General features: G+C 25.8%; 4 protein-coding genes and 1 long non-coding RNA gene across 9 annotated transcripts in view; 1 reads left to right on the forward strand and 4 right to left on the reverse strand.

Moving 5' to 3' along the window:
- Positions 1 to 17,794, forward strand: part of LOC114945633 (uncharacterized) — a 149,364-nt gene that overhangs the window by 93,394 nt on the left and 38,176 nt on the right. The window lies entirely within an intron of this gene.
- Pgant2 (polypeptide N-acetylgalactosaminyltransferase 2) overlaps positions 1 to 17,794 on the reverse strand; it is a 357,271-nt gene that overhangs the window by 90,756 nt on the left and 248,721 nt on the right. The gene's annotated exons all lie outside the window — the stretch shown is intronic.
- Positions 4,580 to 6,121, reverse strand: LOC114934556 (uncharacterized). Its single transcript, XM_029307209.2, has 3 exons — positions 5,669 to 6,121; positions 4,975 to 5,121; positions 4,580 to 4,899 (listed from the first exon to the last, which is right to left on the reverse strand). The coding sequence occupies exons 1-3, from the start codon at positions 5,885 to 5,887 to the stop codon at positions 4,612 to 4,614; spliced, it is 654 nt and encodes a 217-aa protein (XP_029163042.2). The 5' UTR covers positions 5,888 to 6,121; the 3' UTR covers positions 4,580 to 4,611.
- On the reverse strand, positions 8,257 to 10,956 carry LOC146724945 (uncharacterized). Its single transcript, XM_085486081.1, has 5 exons — positions 10,574 to 10,956; positions 9,674 to 9,829; positions 9,323 to 9,593; positions 8,703 to 9,155; positions 8,257 to 8,594 (listed from the first exon to the last, which is right to left on the reverse strand). Exons 1-5 carry the CDS (start codon positions 10,751 to 10,753, stop codon positions 8,257 to 8,259), a joined length of 1,398 nt encoding a protein of 465 aa, XP_085342207.1. The 5' UTR covers positions 10,754 to 10,956.
- On the reverse strand, positions 12,030 to 15,316 carry LOC114934559 (uncharacterized). 2 transcript variants are annotated; one of them, XM_029307211.2, is made up of 5 exons: positions 14,832 to 15,316; positions 14,127 to 14,288; positions 13,759 to 14,014; positions 12,972 to 13,490; positions 12,030 to 12,807 (listed from the first exon to the last, which is right to left on the reverse strand). In XM_029307211.2, exons 1-5 carry the CDS (start codon positions 15,015 to 15,017, stop codon positions 12,548 to 12,550), a joined length of 1,383 nt encoding a protein of 460 aa, XP_029163044.2. In that variant the 5' UTR covers positions 15,018 to 15,316; the 3' UTR covers positions 12,030 to 12,547. The 2 variants fall into 2 exon arrangements, with proteins under 2 accessions (XP_029163044.2, XP_029163043.2); XM_029307210.2 differs by having other exon boundaries at positions 13,717 to 14,014.

A 17,794-nucleotide genomic window follows, 5' to 3' on the forward strand; every position in this document is an offset into this window, starting at 1 on the left:
ATTACATATATCATGTCACATTTTAAGATCAGAAATTAAGTTTATATATAGAAAGTTGTGTTTAAGGTAGGATACATATTATTGTGTGGGAATAATTATTGTTACTCAGTTACTTTTTAATTAATTTTTTAATTTTTTAATTTTAATTTTCTAATAATTGTCATTATTATAATTTGTAGCACTTGATAAGGACCAAAACCCATGGCCGAAACGTCGTGAATATTAAATAAAGATATATTAAATAGCCAGAGTTGGTTGATTAAATTACTACCAATATTATAATATATTATTATATATTATTATATATTAAAAAGGTTAGAAATAATTTTCCACGAAATATTGCTGCTCCTTTTTGACGAGCGAAAAGCATAATAATAAAGAGTTTGTTAACGCAAAAAGTTACCTCAAGTGTGCCAAAAGTCAGATTTTTCAACTTGTTGATGTCACTCAACCATAATGTCCCTTTTATAGGAGGTTCGCTAATAAATAGATTCTCATAATCTAACTCTTTCTCCTCAATGTCTGAAGAATTTGTTGAACTATAACTTTCGCTCGAATGTTCTATAATTATCCTATCCGCCATTGCAATGGATTTTTTCCCGGCAAAGATATTTTCTCGACAATCTTTCCTTTCAAAATCTAAACAAAGCGCGTAATTTTAGCGATTAAATCTGTAATATCTGACTGAATAATGAAGTCACAATGTGTGATTATATGATACTAATTACTATAAAGAATTTGATGTTACATTCCAACACAGTGTTGGGAAGACTAACTATTAGAACAATATTGTCCAATGGTATAATCTTAATACTTGTTTCTCCTTAAAATATGTTATTAAATATTAAAGTCAAAGAGATACATTTTAATTTGTGTGTTTATGTGTCTATGCCTCAAATTTAAATGCTACAACGCTTTTTCAAAAATCAAGGGACAACATTTTTCTTCCTAATATATAAATTTACCTAATATATAATCGAAAATGTATGTGCAAATATCATAATTGAAATAAAATAATGTAATAACGATAATAATAAAGATAAAATAATAACATAAGTCATACAGTGAACTTGCTTTATTCATATGAATTATGTAATAAGACATTGATATAAATTATATGATAAGCACATTTAATAAGCGCGTTAAAAAAGGTTTCATCAAAATTTCATATTACATACATTATATAGATAAAACATTAATTGTTTACTTAATTAGATAGAGCATTATATAGATAGAGCATTAATTAATTAATTAATTAATTAAAAATTTTCTTTAATACAATACTAGTTTGCACTAATTTTTTACACATCTCTGGTGTAATATAACAATTTGTACAAAATTTATTATATTCAATAGCCCAATAATTACATGTATTTCAGAAATAAAATTCATTGTTGATATTATATTTTTACAGCGCAATAAATTGTACACTTCATTGATAAACATTTTGTAAAATATGATATAATGCAATATTAATACTAAAAAATTAGTGATACTTGCTTAAAAAATATATACTATATAAATATATATTTATATTTTATGTATGTACATACCTTTTTATATGCACATACTATAACTAATATATTTACTCTCCCATTTACTCATACAAATTGTTTAAAATGTCTTTTAAAAAGAAATTAAAACATAATCATGTTTTATGCCAGATTCAGAATAAAATGCAGAATAAAACAAAGCTAACAAAATTATCTCTCGATGCGCTCTTATGTGTCTTCTAGTTAAAGAAAGAGACAAAACTTGTCAAAGAAAAAATGTTTTAAATTGTCATTGTCATTATTTTTATATATAAAAAATAATTTTGCAATTCATAAATACAAAAAAATATAAGATAAAAGATCTTTTTTTCTTTATTATTCGTTATTATATCATTTAATATTAAACCCTTCAATATAGTAGCAATATGTTTACAAGTATATTGTGTAAAAATACGGAACCAATATAGACTTAAGTGCTGCTTTAGCTTTTGTAATAATAAATATGTTTTTTCTGATACTTGTAGTTCTTCTGCTATAATTAAAATACACAAAATACACATTATTAGACAACTATATACATAAACTCCGCAATATGAGATATGTTACATGCATATATATACATATGCAATTTACACGTACCTTGTTGTAAAATGACTAATATCATTAACATGATACCATTTAAGTAATCCATAGTTCCTCCATATATTTTTGGAACATACCACAAAATCTTTATTACCTTATCACTTTATTTTTTAGAAAATTTGGAATTAACAGAAAATACCAATTTGTTCGATGCAACCACGTTAAAACGATTATCAGTTATATAATTGTCAATTCCGACTTGCATTTGTCGCATAATTATATTTCGATAATAGAATATTGATAAACACAATTTTTTTTTAAATTCTTATATAATAAATTAATAAACTTATAGAATAAATAAAGAACGTATTTCAATATTTCTTTGACGGTTTTATTAATTTTTTCCTTTTTACTTTTTTATTAAATCTTGAACTTACAATAATAAAATTTATATTACATTTGATGAATCACCAATTTATTAATAAGATGCCAATTTTTTTCTGTTAATATGACCACTTATATAATAGATTAATATTTGCATTTAAAATAATAGTCAAAGTAACAGATTCGAGGATAATCATGTGAGATTGTATTTTGAAATAAAAAAAAAACAAGCTGTGTAAAAAAACGTATCTTAAAATTTTTCGTCGCAATATCGATGTTATTATTGAATTACACGGACTTCAATTATTATTAACACGTGGTTCGCTAAGTTATTCTCTTTCTCCAATCATCGCAGTGCTTAATTAACGAGTGCAAAAAATAATCATATTTTAATAATCATTAATCACAACTTCTCTTAACAGACGATTTATTATATAAAAATACAATATTGTCAATGAATACGTCAATCAATTCTTGTCATACATATACAATTGCGAACCCTTCTACAATTAAAATAACAAACATAACTTTATTTTTATTGTGAATATATTGTATGTGTTTTATACTATATATATTATATTACATGTCGTGTATTATATTAGATATATATATTGTATATATACATTATAATTATAATATATATATTAAATATTGTATATAAATATATACATACAACATATACATATTATATTCATATACATATAAATATCAATATAAAAAGTTATGCACATTATTTTTAAATATGTGTATATATAACATTTATAAATACTATTAACAAAATTTCCTTCTCATTTCGCTATTAACATCGATTGAGTATTGCTAGTCAAATTTAAAAAAAATTAGAACACACGGTCATGTTTTATGCAAAGTACAAAGCGAAGCTACCGCATATCCGCATAGTTATGAATATTTTATATTATTTTATTCCAATAATTGATCGAATTCTTAATAAATTTAATCAATAGCTTCACATATCATATAACGAAAAACTGTCTCTATATATGCTTCCACATATACTCTAGTTAAATATGAGATAAAGCACGACAGAATAAATTAAACTGTCACTGTCACCATGCCAATAAAAAAAATACTTTTGCAACTAATATACATACAAAATAAACAAAGAAAAAACCTTTTTTATATTTTTGTATTACATAAGTAAAGCACTAATTAATTATGAATTTCACGACAGGCAATTAGAACATTTTGCATTTTTTCACGCAACTCAGGTATCATATTGCAAACTAATTTTACCCAATTAAACAAATATTCAAAAACCACGTTCTCTGCCATTACATCATTTGGTATTAAACTCTTGAATATAGTAGCAATATGTTTACAAGTACATTGTGTAAAAATACGGAACCAATATAAACTTAAAAACTTCTTTAGCCTTGGTAAGAATAAATATGTTACTCTTGGTAACTGTAGTTCTCTTGCTATAATTAAAATACACAAAATACACATTATTAGACAATATGTAGAAATTCCACCATGTGAGATACATTACACGCACACATATACATATTTCAACGTACCTCGCTCTACAGTGACTAAAATCATTAACAGAATACCATTTAAGTAATCCGTAGTTCCTCCATATATTTTTGGGATATATGGAAAACTTAGTAACATTTTCACAATATGGTCTAATACTGCAATACATTCATCAATGTCTCTTAAAAGCATGGCATAAAAATATTGATGTAAATTCTTATCCCCAACGTCCCATGTAATCTCGTTAAAACGATCAGTTATACATTTGTCAGTTCCGACTTCGATTTGTCGCATGATTAGAATGTGTAAAAAAGTTTCGATAAAATTTACGTCTTTCGAAAACCCTAACCCACTGCTCTCCAGTTGAATCTGTGTGTAATATAAATGCATAGCAGGAATCAAAGTATCAATATTAAATAGCTGTTCCAAGAAATGGATTTGGTCTGGCAAATTGATTTCAGATATATATTTAATTAATTTCACAATTTCCCGACCTACAAAGAAATTTTCAAAAATTAAATTAGATAGAATCAACTGTCCTACAATATATTATAGTATATTACATCATAAGATATATTTCGGTAATATATAAAGATTTTGTATAAAAGTAGGCATACGATTTTTCGTAAAAAAATTGTTATTATATTTGTATCATTTATATTAATGTACCAAGACGACATTGTGAAGATTGTAGTAGGAAGATTATTCTCCTTCCGAAAAATTTACATTCGTTGAAACGAACTATCCATTCTGACTCAGGATTTATCTGAATTTCACATGTCGCTAATTGTAACAATATTATAATGTTTGTTAATACTTCCTGATCCTCTTCGCTTTTTTGCAGATAAGATAAGATTATTCTAATAAATTCTCTGCTTGTGGCTATTTCATCTATCACTTCGTTAATATAGCATAAATTGATAGTAATACGTAAAACAAACTTCTAAAAATATATTATTAATCGTTAAAATGATTGCTATAGAAAGGTAGAATATTTTATAAGATAAACTTATCATACAATTGTCGTAAAATATGGATCATTTTTCAATAAATACTTTGCCATGCAGAAGAAATTATGTTCTATAAGAAACAATTTCACATCTTCAAATACGCTCTGCTTTGATAAGAAACACAGAAAAGAATTCGTGTTATTAAGATCGAGTTTCTGAAAACAAAGACAACGGTAAATATTGTAATTTAAGTCTTATAGTATTACATTAATTGTCTACAGCCGTGAATATGTGTGACTGTAACAGCATTAATGTAGTTTGCTATATTATTAAAAAATTTTTAATAATATTTTTACAATTACAGATTGCACTTTCCGAATTCAGTTTTCTAAACAATCGAATATATATCGAAAAAAAGTTATCGAGGAATCAAACAATATTATATCAAACTTATGAATATTTCTCATTCATATACAGCACACATTGCATTAATGATAAATTCGTGAAATAAAATGATAAGATAAATAAGAAAGTAACAGAGAAAGAGAATATTTTATGTTCGACTGATTCTCACAGCAGAGAATAGAATCTCGTAATACTATATATGTACATTTAGATATTTTTATTATAGCATTAAAAGTACCAAATCTATTATATATTTGATTGTTATTAAAAATGTTAGAAAGATTTTTTCACGAAATATTGCAGTTTTTTTTACGAGCGTAAAACATAATAATAGAGTTTGTTAATAGAAAAAATTACCCCGTCTTCTGGGTAAAAAATCCAATCTTTCAATTTATTGATTATATATATCCCTATCCAAGGAGGTTCGCCAATATATTGTACTTCCTCATATATTTCCTGATGTGATACTTCGAGTACTTCCTCACATAATTGATCTAACTCTTCCTCCTCACTGTCTGCAGCATTTGTTGAACTGTCAGTTTTGTCCGAATTTTCTATTATTATCTCATCCGCCATTACAATTAATTTTATTTTATATCTTTTCGACCGTCTTTCTTTTAAAATCTAAACGTAGCGCGTAATTTTACATCTAACTGGTCACTAAAATCGCAATGATTATATTATACTAATTACTAGAAAAAATTTGATATGACATTATTCTAACAAAGTGTTAGAAAGACTAATTGTAAAAGAATATTATCCAAGTGATCTCAATCCATGTTTATCCTTGAAACATGTTATTAAATGTTAAAGTAAAAAAAATATGTATTTTTATTTGTGTATTTATATTTTTATATGCCTAATCTCAAGTTTAAATGTTGTAATCCTTTTGAAAAAATCAATAGACTACGTTTTATCTCCCATCGTTTAAGAAATGTCATTATCACCATTTTTGAAAGATTTTTTTTATTTCTGCTACAAGATTGTACCAAGTTTTATAGCTGATTTTAACAACATTTGATATGACACATATTACATATATGAGAAATATGAGCATATTGGTGAAATAATCGAAAATATATGTAATATGTCACAAAATATAATATGTGAAATAAGAACATTAACCGAATTATATAATAAAACTACTTTATTGATATAAATTATGTAATAAGACTAGATATGAATGATAATATACAATATTCACATTGAATAAGTACTTTAAAAATTGTGTCATCAAAATTTCGTGTTACATAGGTTCAGCATTAATTAATTACGGATTTGCTTTAATGCAATAAATGGCTTCCACTAATTTTTTTCATGTATCTAGTGTCATATTACAATCTGTAGATTTATTATATTCAATAGTCTAGTCATTTTCTAATATTAATTGATATTAAACTCGTCAATATATAAGGAAAAATACTATACAAAACAAAAATATTTTATTTTAGAAATACATGCAAACTATGGTAATTTTTGCAATGTGGTCAGTGTATCTTTATTATTTTAACGATGTCCACTTTTGCCCACGAACGTTGCAAAATGTCAAGTGTTACGTGGCGAAAAGCTATATTAATGCGTTCTTTGAGTTCAAATGGTGAACGTCTCGAGGTTATTTAGACATTTTCCGAAACATTGGATTGGACACGATAGTCCTCTCCGGATATTATCCTGTGTGATTTCTATTTTCATCAAGAGCATTGTCTAAAAAAAGTAAATGTGTCTCCTTCATTGAAATCAAAGCATTAATACATATTCCATCCGATTATCAGCGTACGTGGATGCATCATTTGTCTAGACATCCTTCAAATAACTAATGAACGTACGTTGAGATACACTGATCATGTTGTGAACAATTTCTTTAGTTCACAAATACTTCAGAAATCAAATTTCATTGTTTGATATTATACTTTTCCTTTTACAGCGCAATAAAATTGCACAATTTATTTACGAATATTTTGTATAATATAAAATACAATATATAGTAATTTAATAAAAAAAATGATCATGTTGCTTAAAAAAAAGACATATTATAGGTATTTACTTTGTTAACATTTATTCTCCCATTTACTCATACAAAATGTTAAAACTATGTCAGAATTTTAAGAAATTAAAATACATGATCATGTTTTATGTCAACTTCAAGTGCAAAAAAAAAATGCAAAGCTAAAGTATACGCAAATCGCCTAGTTATGAATTGAGATTATTTTATTTCAGTAATTCACAGAGGTTTTGATAAATCAAAAATCGATAGTTTCAGATATTATTACAGAAACTCTCTCCCTCTCCCTCTCTCTCTCTCTCTCTCTCTCTCTCTCTCTCTCTATCTCTCTATCTCTCGATGTACCCTTGTGTAAGTCTTCTAGTTAAAAAGAAAAAATTTGTTAAATTGTCATTGTCTCCATTTTTATGTATGAAGAATAATTATGTAATTAATAAATACAAAAAAATATTAGATAAAAAAGATCTTTTTTCATATTCTCTGATTTCTGATAAAAGATTGCATTACTATTAGTATAATATTTTGACGATGAGAGATGCGAAAAACATGTATCTAAAAATATTTGTAAAATAATCGAGATTATGTACAAATTGTTACAAAGTATAATACGTATTGAAATTAGAATTATATTTCGAACTCTGTAATTAACTTGATATATTAATACAAAAGTAATTCATTAGTATATTAATAAATAGCGACTATATAATTTAATAATGCTAGCTATGACAAGTAAAATTACACAGATATATATATTTGTAAAATAATCAAGATAAACAAGTTATGAAACAATAAGAATAAAAATTAGAATTATATTTCGAATCTCTGTAGTGAACTTGGTATGTTAATACAAAGCGATCGATAAGAATAATTATATACTTAATTAATACCATAAAAAATACAGAAAAGGATCTTTTTCGCAATTTTGTATTATATTAATTAAACATTAATTATTAATTTCATTACATGCAATTATAACATTTTTTATTTTTTCATACAACTCAGGTATCATACTGCTATTTAACGAGAAATCGTGGTCGGATCGACGTGAAAACGATGTCGATTCAACTTTTATTTTTCGCAGAGTATCTAATATTATATGATTAAATAAACATTCAAAAACCACATTCTCTGTTATTATATCATTTAGTATTAAACCCTTCAATATAATAGCAATATGTTTACAAGTATATTGTTTAAAAATTTCGAACCAATATAAACTTAAGAGCTGCTTTAGCTTTCGCAATAATAAATATGTTTCTCTTGGTAACTGTAGTTTTTTTGCTATAATTGGAATACACAAAATACACATCATTAGACAACTATATACATGAACTCCGCAATATGAGATATATTACATGCATACATATACATATGCATATTTACACGTACCTCGCATTAAAATGACTAATATCATTAACATGATACCATTTAAGTAATCCAGAGTTCCTCCATATATTTTTGGAACATACCGAAATCTCAATAACATTTCCACAATACGGTGTAATGTTATAATATTTATCTTATTAATTCTTAAAACTGAAAAATTAATAGGAAATACCAATAATTTGTTTGATTCAACCACGTTCAAACGATTATCAGTTACAGTTGTATCAATTCTGTTTTGTATTTGTGGGACAGTTAGTAACCGAAATATTCTTTCGATCAAAGTTACGTCTTTCATAATAGTGGCGGATAACTGCCTAGTGAACTTCGGTATACTGCACGTGTAAGATTGCAGAGCAGGAATCAACTTATGAACATCAAATAGTTGTTCTAAAAAACTGATTTGTTCTCGCAAATTTATTTCAGATATAGATTTCACCAGTTGTATTAATTTTATACCTATAAAGAAGTTTTCAAAAGTTGAACAGAATCAATTCTCTTATATTATAATGTATTACATTTTAATAATATAATATTGATAATTACGTGTAACACAATATTTTTTAAAAAATTCTTATATAATTAATTTCGTTTATATTTGTATTATTTATATATTAAAGTAATACCAGTAAAATAATGTGAAGATTCTAGTAAGAAGATTATTCTCCTTCCAAAAAATTTACATTCCTTGAAACGAACTATCCAGTCTGACTCAGAATTTATCTGAATTTCACATGTCGCTAATTGTAACAACTTTATAATTTTTCTCAGTATTTTTCCATTTTTGCAATTTTGTAAATATAACAGAATTGATCTAACAAAACTTCTGGATTTGCCTATGTCACCTATCACTTTCTTAATACAGCACAATTTAAGAATAATATGTAAAGTATAAATCTGAAATTATAGTATTTCTTAAAATAACTTTAACTGTTATAAAAAGATCGAATATTATAAGATAAATACGTATATCATACTGTCTCATGCAATTGAGGTTGTGGATTTGTCAAGAAATACGTCGCTATATTTAAGAAATTATGTCTTAGAAGAAATAATCGCACATCTTCATGTACGCTCTCCTTTGCGAATTGTTTGAGAACTTCCTTTATTAACTTTTTTTGATTAACATTTCTCTGAAAACGAAAGCAATGACAAATATTGTAATTTTACATCTTATATCGTATTTATAATATACACATATATAAAACTAATTAAGTATACAGTCGTGAATAATTGTATCAGTAACAATATTAATGTAGTTTGCTATTGATAAAAAATTGTTCAGTTATCCAATTATAGATTGTACTTTCCCAATTCAAATTATCTACAGAATAAAAAAGATATCAAAGGACCCAACATTATTATTATAAATCTTCTGAATATTTCTTATTTATATAAGGTATACACCGGGCACTAATTCTTTATAAATACGTGAAATGAAATGGTTGCGCGTCCACTCACTTCATATATGATAAGATTCATAAGATAAATGAATAATGAGAGAGGAACAGAGAGAGAATACTTTATATTCGGCTAATTCTCAACGCATATAATAAAACCTCGCAAAACTGTACATATATTTTTTTTATATATTTTTAATATAAATTTAACAGTACTTAATTTATTATACATATTTGACTATTATATATTTAAAAAAAAAAAAAAGAAAAAAAAAATATATATATATATTATATATTATTATATATATATTATTTATTATTATATTTATTATTATATTTATTATAATATATTATTATATATTATTATATATTATTATATATTAAAAAGGTTAGAAATAATTTTCCACGAAATATTGCTGCTCCTTTTTGACGAGCGAAAAGCATAATAATAAAGAGTTTGTTAACGCAAAAAGTTACCTCAAGTGTGCCAAAAATCAGATTTTTCAAATCGTTGATGACATTCAACCATAGTTCCCCTTTTATAGGAGGTTCGCCAATATATAGATTCTCATAATCTAACTCTTCCTCCTCAATGTCTGAAGAATTTGTTGAACTATAACTTTCGTTCAAATGTTCTATAATTATCCTATCCGCCATTGCAATAAATTTTTTCCCGGCAAAGATATTTTCTCGACACACTTTCCTTTCAAAATCTAAACGAAGCGCGTAATTTTAGCGATTAAATCTGTAATATCTGACTAAATAATGAAGTCACAATGTGTGATTATATGATACTAATTACTATAAAGAATTTGATGTTACATTCCAACACAGTGTTGGGAAGACTAACTATTAGAACAATATTGTTCAATGGTATAATCTCAATACTTGTTTCTCCTTGAAATATGTTATTAAATATTAAAGTCAAAGAGATACATTTTAATTTGTGTGTTTATGTGTCTATGCCTCAAATTTAAATGCTACAACGCTTTTTCAAAAATCAAGGGACAACATTTTTCTTCCTAATATATAAATTTACCTAATATATAATCGAAAATGTATGTGCAAATATAATATTTGAAATAAAATAATGTAATAACGATAATAATAAAGATAAAATAATAACATAAGTCATACAGTGAACTTGCTTTATTCATATGAATTATGTAATAAGACATTGATATAAATTATATGATAAGCACATTTAATAAGCGCGTTAAAAAAGGTTTCATCAAAATTTCATATTACATACATTATATAGATAAAACATTAATTGTTTACTTAATTAGATAGAGCATTATATAGATAGAGTATTAATTAATTAATTACAAATTTTCTTTAATACAATACAAGTTTGCACTAATTTTTTACATATCTCTGGTGTAATATAACAATTTGTACAAAATTTATTATATTCAATAGCCCAATCATTACATGTATTTCTGAAATAAAATTCATTGATTTGATATTATTTTTTTACAGCGCAATGAATTGTACACTTTATTGATAAACATTTTGTAAAATATGATATAATGCAATATTAATACTAAAAAATTAGTGATACTTGCTTAAAAAATATATACTATATATACTATATAAATATATATTTATATTTTATGTATGTACATACCTTTTTATATGCACATACTATAACTAATATATTTACTCTCCCATTTACTCATACAAATTGTTTAAAATGTCTTTTAAAAAGAAATTAAAACATAATCATGTTTTATGCCAAATTCAGAATAAAATGCTGAATAAAACAAAGCTAACGAAATTATCTCTCGATGCGCTCTTATGTGTCTTCTAGTTAAAGAAAGAGACAAAACTTGTCAAAGAAAAAATGTTTTCAATTGTCATTGTCATTATTTTTATATATAAAAAATAATTTTGCAATTAATAAATACAAAAAAATATAAGATAAAAAAGATCTTTTTTTCTTTACAACGCCATAAATACTAATTATAATATAATATAATCTAATATCATTTAATAAAATTAATTATATATGTATACACATACATATAATGTATATAAAATACTAAGAGCGCGTCTGTGCAATAATCGAAGTTACGTATATGTGCGACGTCACAAAATATGATAAGAATTGAATTTAGAAATACATTTCGAGCTCTACCATACATTTGATGAATAAATACAAAGCAGTTAATAAATAATAAAATAAACATAATCTTTCATAATTTCGCAATTCTGTATTATTTGTATAAGTACAACATTAATTAATTATGAATTTGATTAAATACAATTATAGCTCCCTCTACTCTTCGAACTCTGCGGTATACACACACACACACACACACACACACATTTGTGTATTAATAAAAAGCAATTATAATAAATAGATAGCAAACATATAAAAGTTTAGTAAACATAATCTTTCATAATTTCGCAATTTTGCATTATACGTATCAGCACAACATTAATTAGTTATGAATTTTGATTAAATACAATTATGGCTTTCTCCACTTTTTTACGCATCTGAAATGTCACATTGTAATCTGATCGTACAAGATTCATTAAATATTCAAGAACGTCGTCAACTTTTACTATTGTACTTTGTATTAAATTCTTCAATATGTGTCCAATTTGTTCACAAGTATAATGTGCAATAATATGTAACCAATAGTGATATAACAACTTCTTAAATGTTTGGAAATGTATTTCATTTTCTCCGTAATACAGTTCACCTGGCATGATTAAAATTTATATATCATATTATTACACAACTATATGTATTAATTTCACAATATGAGTTATATTATACATACACTCATATAATATAAAATTTATGTAAAATTGTGTATGTAATTATGATATAAAATATATTGTGCAATTTTATTTTTGTACGTACCTCTATTTAAAATAACAAGTATTGTTAAAAATATACCATTTAAAAAATTTATTATGCCTCCATAAGTTTTAGTTTTGGGTATATAACGAAGTTTAAATAACATATTTAAAATACCGTATAATAGCTTAATAGGTTCTAAATCTATTTCTGTAAGTTCATGTGTGTAATGTGAATCTGGTTCATTATTATAAACACGTATATTCTTATTTCCACAAGTGCTCGCTTTATACAAATGCCACGTATGAAAAAACTGTCTATAAGTCCCGATATGCTTAGTAATAAATTCGTTCACATCGGTATCTCTTCGATTTTGGCGCATGTCTATACGTCGTAGCCAGAGTTTGATCCACTCTGAGAGATTAGATTCAGTGATTTCGAATATAGTCCTCGTTCTATATAAATAAGATAATAGCAGCAAATGAAATAGTTTATCAAGATCAAATAGTTGTTCCAAAAAATTGGTCTCGTCTGGTAAATTTATCGAAAACATAGATCCGATTAAACGCATTATCATTACACCTACGAAGACATTTTTGAATATTAAATTAGATGAAATCAATTCTTATAGAATATATGATTATGTATTATATTATTATAAGTATATTACATTTAGTAAAATGTAAGAATTTTATTTCAGAATATATAAATACAAGATTTATCATATAAAATTCTCATGTAAAAAGTTTTGTTTATATTTCTATGTATGTATTAAAATATATGCGTATATATATATATATATATATACCAGTTGTATTGTTGGTTACAAAAGTGAATCTGTGTTCAATACCAAATTGTAGAAGGAACATCATTCTGCTCGCGAAAAAAATACATTCCTTGAAATGAACTATCCAATCTGACTCAGAATTTCTATAAATTTCATACGTCGCTAATTGTAACAATTGTATAACTGTTATTATTATTGTTTCCTTATAACAATTCTTAAGAAAACTCAAAATTGTTCTGACGAAAACTTTGTTTTTGCTTATTATGTTTATGATTTCATTATTATAGCATAATTTGATGGTAATCTTTAAAATATTCATCTGTGAAAATATATTATCAATTATTAAAAAATTGCTTTAGAAAAATTAAATATTATACAAACATCGATAAATGTATTAATACACAAGAATATACGATTATACTTATATGTACAATTATCTTGTAATGCCGTTTTTTCTGCAATAAATAGATTGCTATATCCAAAAAGTTATGTTTCATAAGATACACTTTTACATCCTCATATGTACTCTGCTCTACTAAGAAATTCAGAACATTCTTTATTCGTGTAATATTGTTTTTATAGCAATCATATTGCTGAAAAAGAAAATAATAAAAAATAATGTAAGTCTTATAAAACGTAAAACAAATTAAGGGCTGTGAATAATTCCATCGATAATTAATTAAAAAATGAAGTATAGTTTACTATTGATAAAAAAATGATTTTTCAATATTAATTATCAAATTATAGATTGCATTTTTTCAATATCTACAATTTATCTACACAACTAAATATTCGTATTAAAAAGTCGTCGAGGGATGGAACAGTATTATTATCAAACTTGTCAATATTTTTTAATCATATACAACACACATTTACTGGTTAAAGGACCATAAGATTAATGAGTAATAAGAGAGGAAGAACGTAGAGGATACTTATATTCGTCTAATTCTCAAAATATATAATTAAATCTTGCAGTATTATATTAAATATTTTTATTATATTATTAAAGGGAAGAATTAAATTTAATAATACATTTAAATGTATTATTAAAAATATTAGAAATATATATTTTCCATAGAACATTGCTCTGAGCAAAAAGCAGAACAGCGAAGAGTTTGTAAGTGAGAAAAAATTACCTCAGGTTTGTAAAAAGTCAAATTCATCAGTTCGTTGATTTTCTCTTCGCCTATCCAAGGAGGTTCACCTATCTGCGTATCTGACTCTTCCTCGTCAATCTTTTCTATAATTATCTTATTCGATATTGTGATGGGTTTTTTCTGATACATTTTAAGGCGAAATTCGCAAAATCTCCTCGTTAACATTTAATAGCTGAAGGTGACGTTCAACTTTAAGTGATTAAATTTTTATCCAACCAAGCGAGAAAATCGCAATTATGATATAATACTAATTACTCAATTCGCAAGCACAAAGAATTTGATACGACATCATTTGAACGAAATCGAAAGACTAACTAACTTGAAAGAATATTATCCTAGTGTTTAACATTGACTTGATTCTCCTTGAAATATATTATAAATATATATTACTGTTTTCATTTTTCTATTTCTTTTGTATTTTGTATTTATATTTCGAATCTCAAGTTTAATGCTGTAACACTTTTCCAAAGATCGGTAGACAAGATTTTTCGTCTCTAACATATAAATATCCCCTAATATACATATTTAATCCAAAACATTCATAATAATATTTCATATTAGAGTACCTCCAATTTTATTATGTTACTAAAATGTCTTAAGTATTAAGTATTAGATACAAAATATGATTTCTTTTTTCATTTTTATTTATGCTGTAACACGCTTTCTCAACGATCGGCGGACAAAACCCACATTGTACAAACAATATTTTATATTCTGCCTTGCTTGTACTTATGCAACGATAATATCTTTATATTCGCTTTACACGATATAATGAACAGAGGTATTACGATATGAAAAATGTCATATAGAAAAAAATTGACATTTTAAGAAATGTTATTGCCGTGGAAAGTTTTTTATTTTTCATATAAGATTACATCAGCATTCATAGTAAATTTTAATAAGGATAGATGTAACAAATAGAATTATAATAAGATACTAATTGTAAGAGTGTGTCTGTGTAATAACTGAGATTATATGCGCGGCGTCACAAAATATAATAAAAATTGAATTTACAAATATATTTCGAGCTCTACTATACATTTAATGTATAAATACAAAGCAGTTAATAAATAATATAATAAACGTAATCTTTCATAATTTCGTAATTATACAACATTGATTAATTATGAATTTGATTGAATACATAATTATAGCTCCCTCTACTTTCCGGTACATTTGTGTATTAATCAAAAGCAATTATAATAAATAGATAGCAAACATATAAAAATATAGTAAACATAATCTTTCATAATTTTGAAATTTTGTATTATACGTATTAACACAACAATATAATTAGTTATAAATTTTGATTAAATACAATTATGGCTTTCTCCACTTTTTTACGCATCTGCAATGTCACATTGCAATCTGATCGTAATGAGCTCGTAATAAGAAATTCAGAACATTATTTAGTTGTAAAATATTTTTGTCACAGTAATCAAGTGGCTGAAAATGAAAATAATGAAAAATAATTTAAGTCTCATAAAATATAAAACAAATTAAGGATCATAAATAATTCCATCGATAATTAATTAAGAAATAAAGTAGTTTGCTATTGATACACAAAAATGAGTTTTCAATATTAATTATCAAATTATAGATTGCACTTTTTCAATACCATTTATCTACACAATTAAATATTCGTATTGAAAAGTCGTTGAGAGATGGAACAGTATTATTATCAAACTTCTAAATATTTCTCGCTCATATACAACATACATTTATGACCATAAGATTAATGAGTAATAAGAGAAAAACGTAGAGGATATTTAATATTCGTCTGATTCTCAAAATGTGTAATTAAATTTTGCAGTATTATATTAGATATTTTTATTATATAATTAAACAGGAGTATTAGATTTAATTATACATTTAAATGTATTATTAAAAATATTGGAAAGATATATTTTCCATAGAACAGTGCTCTGTGTGGGAGCAAAAAGCATAACAGCGAAGAGTTTGTAAATGCGAAAAAAATTACCTTAAAAAATTTATTAAAAGTCAAATCTATCAGTTCGTTGATTTTCTTTTCTAATTACTAATTATATAGTTATAAATGACTATTAGCAGAAAACTTTTCAATAAATTATAGATCAAATTATAAATTGCACTTTTTCAATATTGGCCGCACAAATATATATATATATATCCACTACAAAATCATCGTCATGAAACAATATGTTACTAAACTACTTGTTAAACTTCTACATCATTCCTTATTTGTATATAAAAAATGCACGTTTACCCCCTTTTACCCCCCATAAAAAACGCCCTGGATGAAATCAAGGGTACTTTTCAGGATTTCATTATCGAAATAAAGGTCTCCACAAAAATTCAGCTTGCTGAATTCTATCCCGATTGCGCGAAAAAACACAAACGCGATGCAGCTTCGTCGAATCTCTCCAAGACGAAGAAAGATCGCGTTATTTGCATCGGTAGAAGATGAACGAGCCCGCGCCGCGCGTCCCACGCTATTTCAGATTACCTCTCGTAGATCAAATCGTGAAACTTCCCCGTCGGCTTTAATGGCCCGCGCGGGATCCCGGGTCCCCGGGAAAGGGAAAAAGAAACAGACATTCTCTCTCTTCTTCGCGTGTCTCTCTAGACCGGCTATTGCTCGGTGTGACTATTCGGAAGAGAATAAAAATACAAGCGATATTCGCGCAGCTTCTCTTTCACCTGGTCGGCTTAAAAAGTTGAATCGCGCACTTTCCCCGAGAGAACATGATCTCTATCGCATTTCGCTGTGTATATACAGGGTGTAACTAAATAAAGGTATACGAAGCACACTATCTGGTGCAGAACTACAAACTAAATCGAAAAGTCCTGAGCCATTTTTTAATCTGAGCTTTAGATTTCACGCTATAAACTGTTAAAGTTTGCCAATTAGCGCGTGGCTACAACGGAAAACAACGCAGGCGCCACCTACTAAAGCGTACTAA

Source organism: Nylanderia fulva, unplaced genomic scaffold (genome assembly GCF_048542155.1).
Source record: "Nylanderia fulva isolate GAGA-0341 unplaced genomic scaffold, ASM4854215v1 Scaffold11, whole genome shotgun sequence".
Taxonomy (NCBI): Eukaryota; Metazoa; Arthropoda; class Insecta; order Hymenoptera; family Formicidae; genus Nylanderia; species Nylanderia fulva.

What these genes read in the sequence shown, in the direction of transcription:
- LOC114934556 (XM_029307209.2), bottom strand. Translation starts at nt 5,887, where the DNA reads ATGGCGGATGAGATAATAATAGAAAATTCGGACAAAACTGACAGTTCA. An exon ending in TTTTTTACCCAGAAGACGGG is followed by an intron (nt 5,122 to 5,668) that starts GTAATTTTTTCT and finishes CTTTGTTTTCAG; the next exon opens with AAACTCGATCTTAATAACAC. An exon ending in ATCCATATTTTACGACAATT is followed by an intron (nt 4,900 to 4,974) that starts GTATGATAAGTT and finishes ATATATTTTTAG; the next exon opens with AAGTTTGTTTTACGTATTAC.
- LOC114934559 (XM_029307210.2), bottom strand. Translation starts at nt 15,017, where the DNA reads ATGTTAACGAGGAGATTTTGCGAATTTCGCCTTAAAATGTATCAGAAA. An exon ending in TGACTTTTTACAAACCTGAG is followed by an intron (nt 14,289 to 14,831) that starts GTAATTTTTTCT and finishes TTTCTTTTTCAG; the next exon opens with CAATATGATTGCTATAAAAA. An exon ending in AACGGCATTACAAGATAATT is followed by an intron (nt 14,015 to 14,126) that starts GTACATATAAGT and finishes ATATTTTCACAG; the next exon opens with ATGAATATTTTAAAGATTAC.
- LOC146724945 (XM_085486081.1), bottom strand. Translation starts at nt 10,753, where the DNA reads ATGGCGGATAGGATAATTATAGAACATTTGAACGAAAGTTATAGTTCA. An exon ending in AACCTCAATTGCATGAGACA is followed by an intron (nt 9,594 to 9,673) that starts GTATGATATACG and finishes CTATAATTTCAG; the next exon opens with ATTTATACTTTACATATTAT. An exon ending in ATTAGTCATTTTAATGCGAG is followed by an intron (nt 8,595 to 8,702) that starts GTACGTGTAAAT and finishes TTCCAATTATAG; the next exon opens with CAAAAAAACTACAGTTACCA.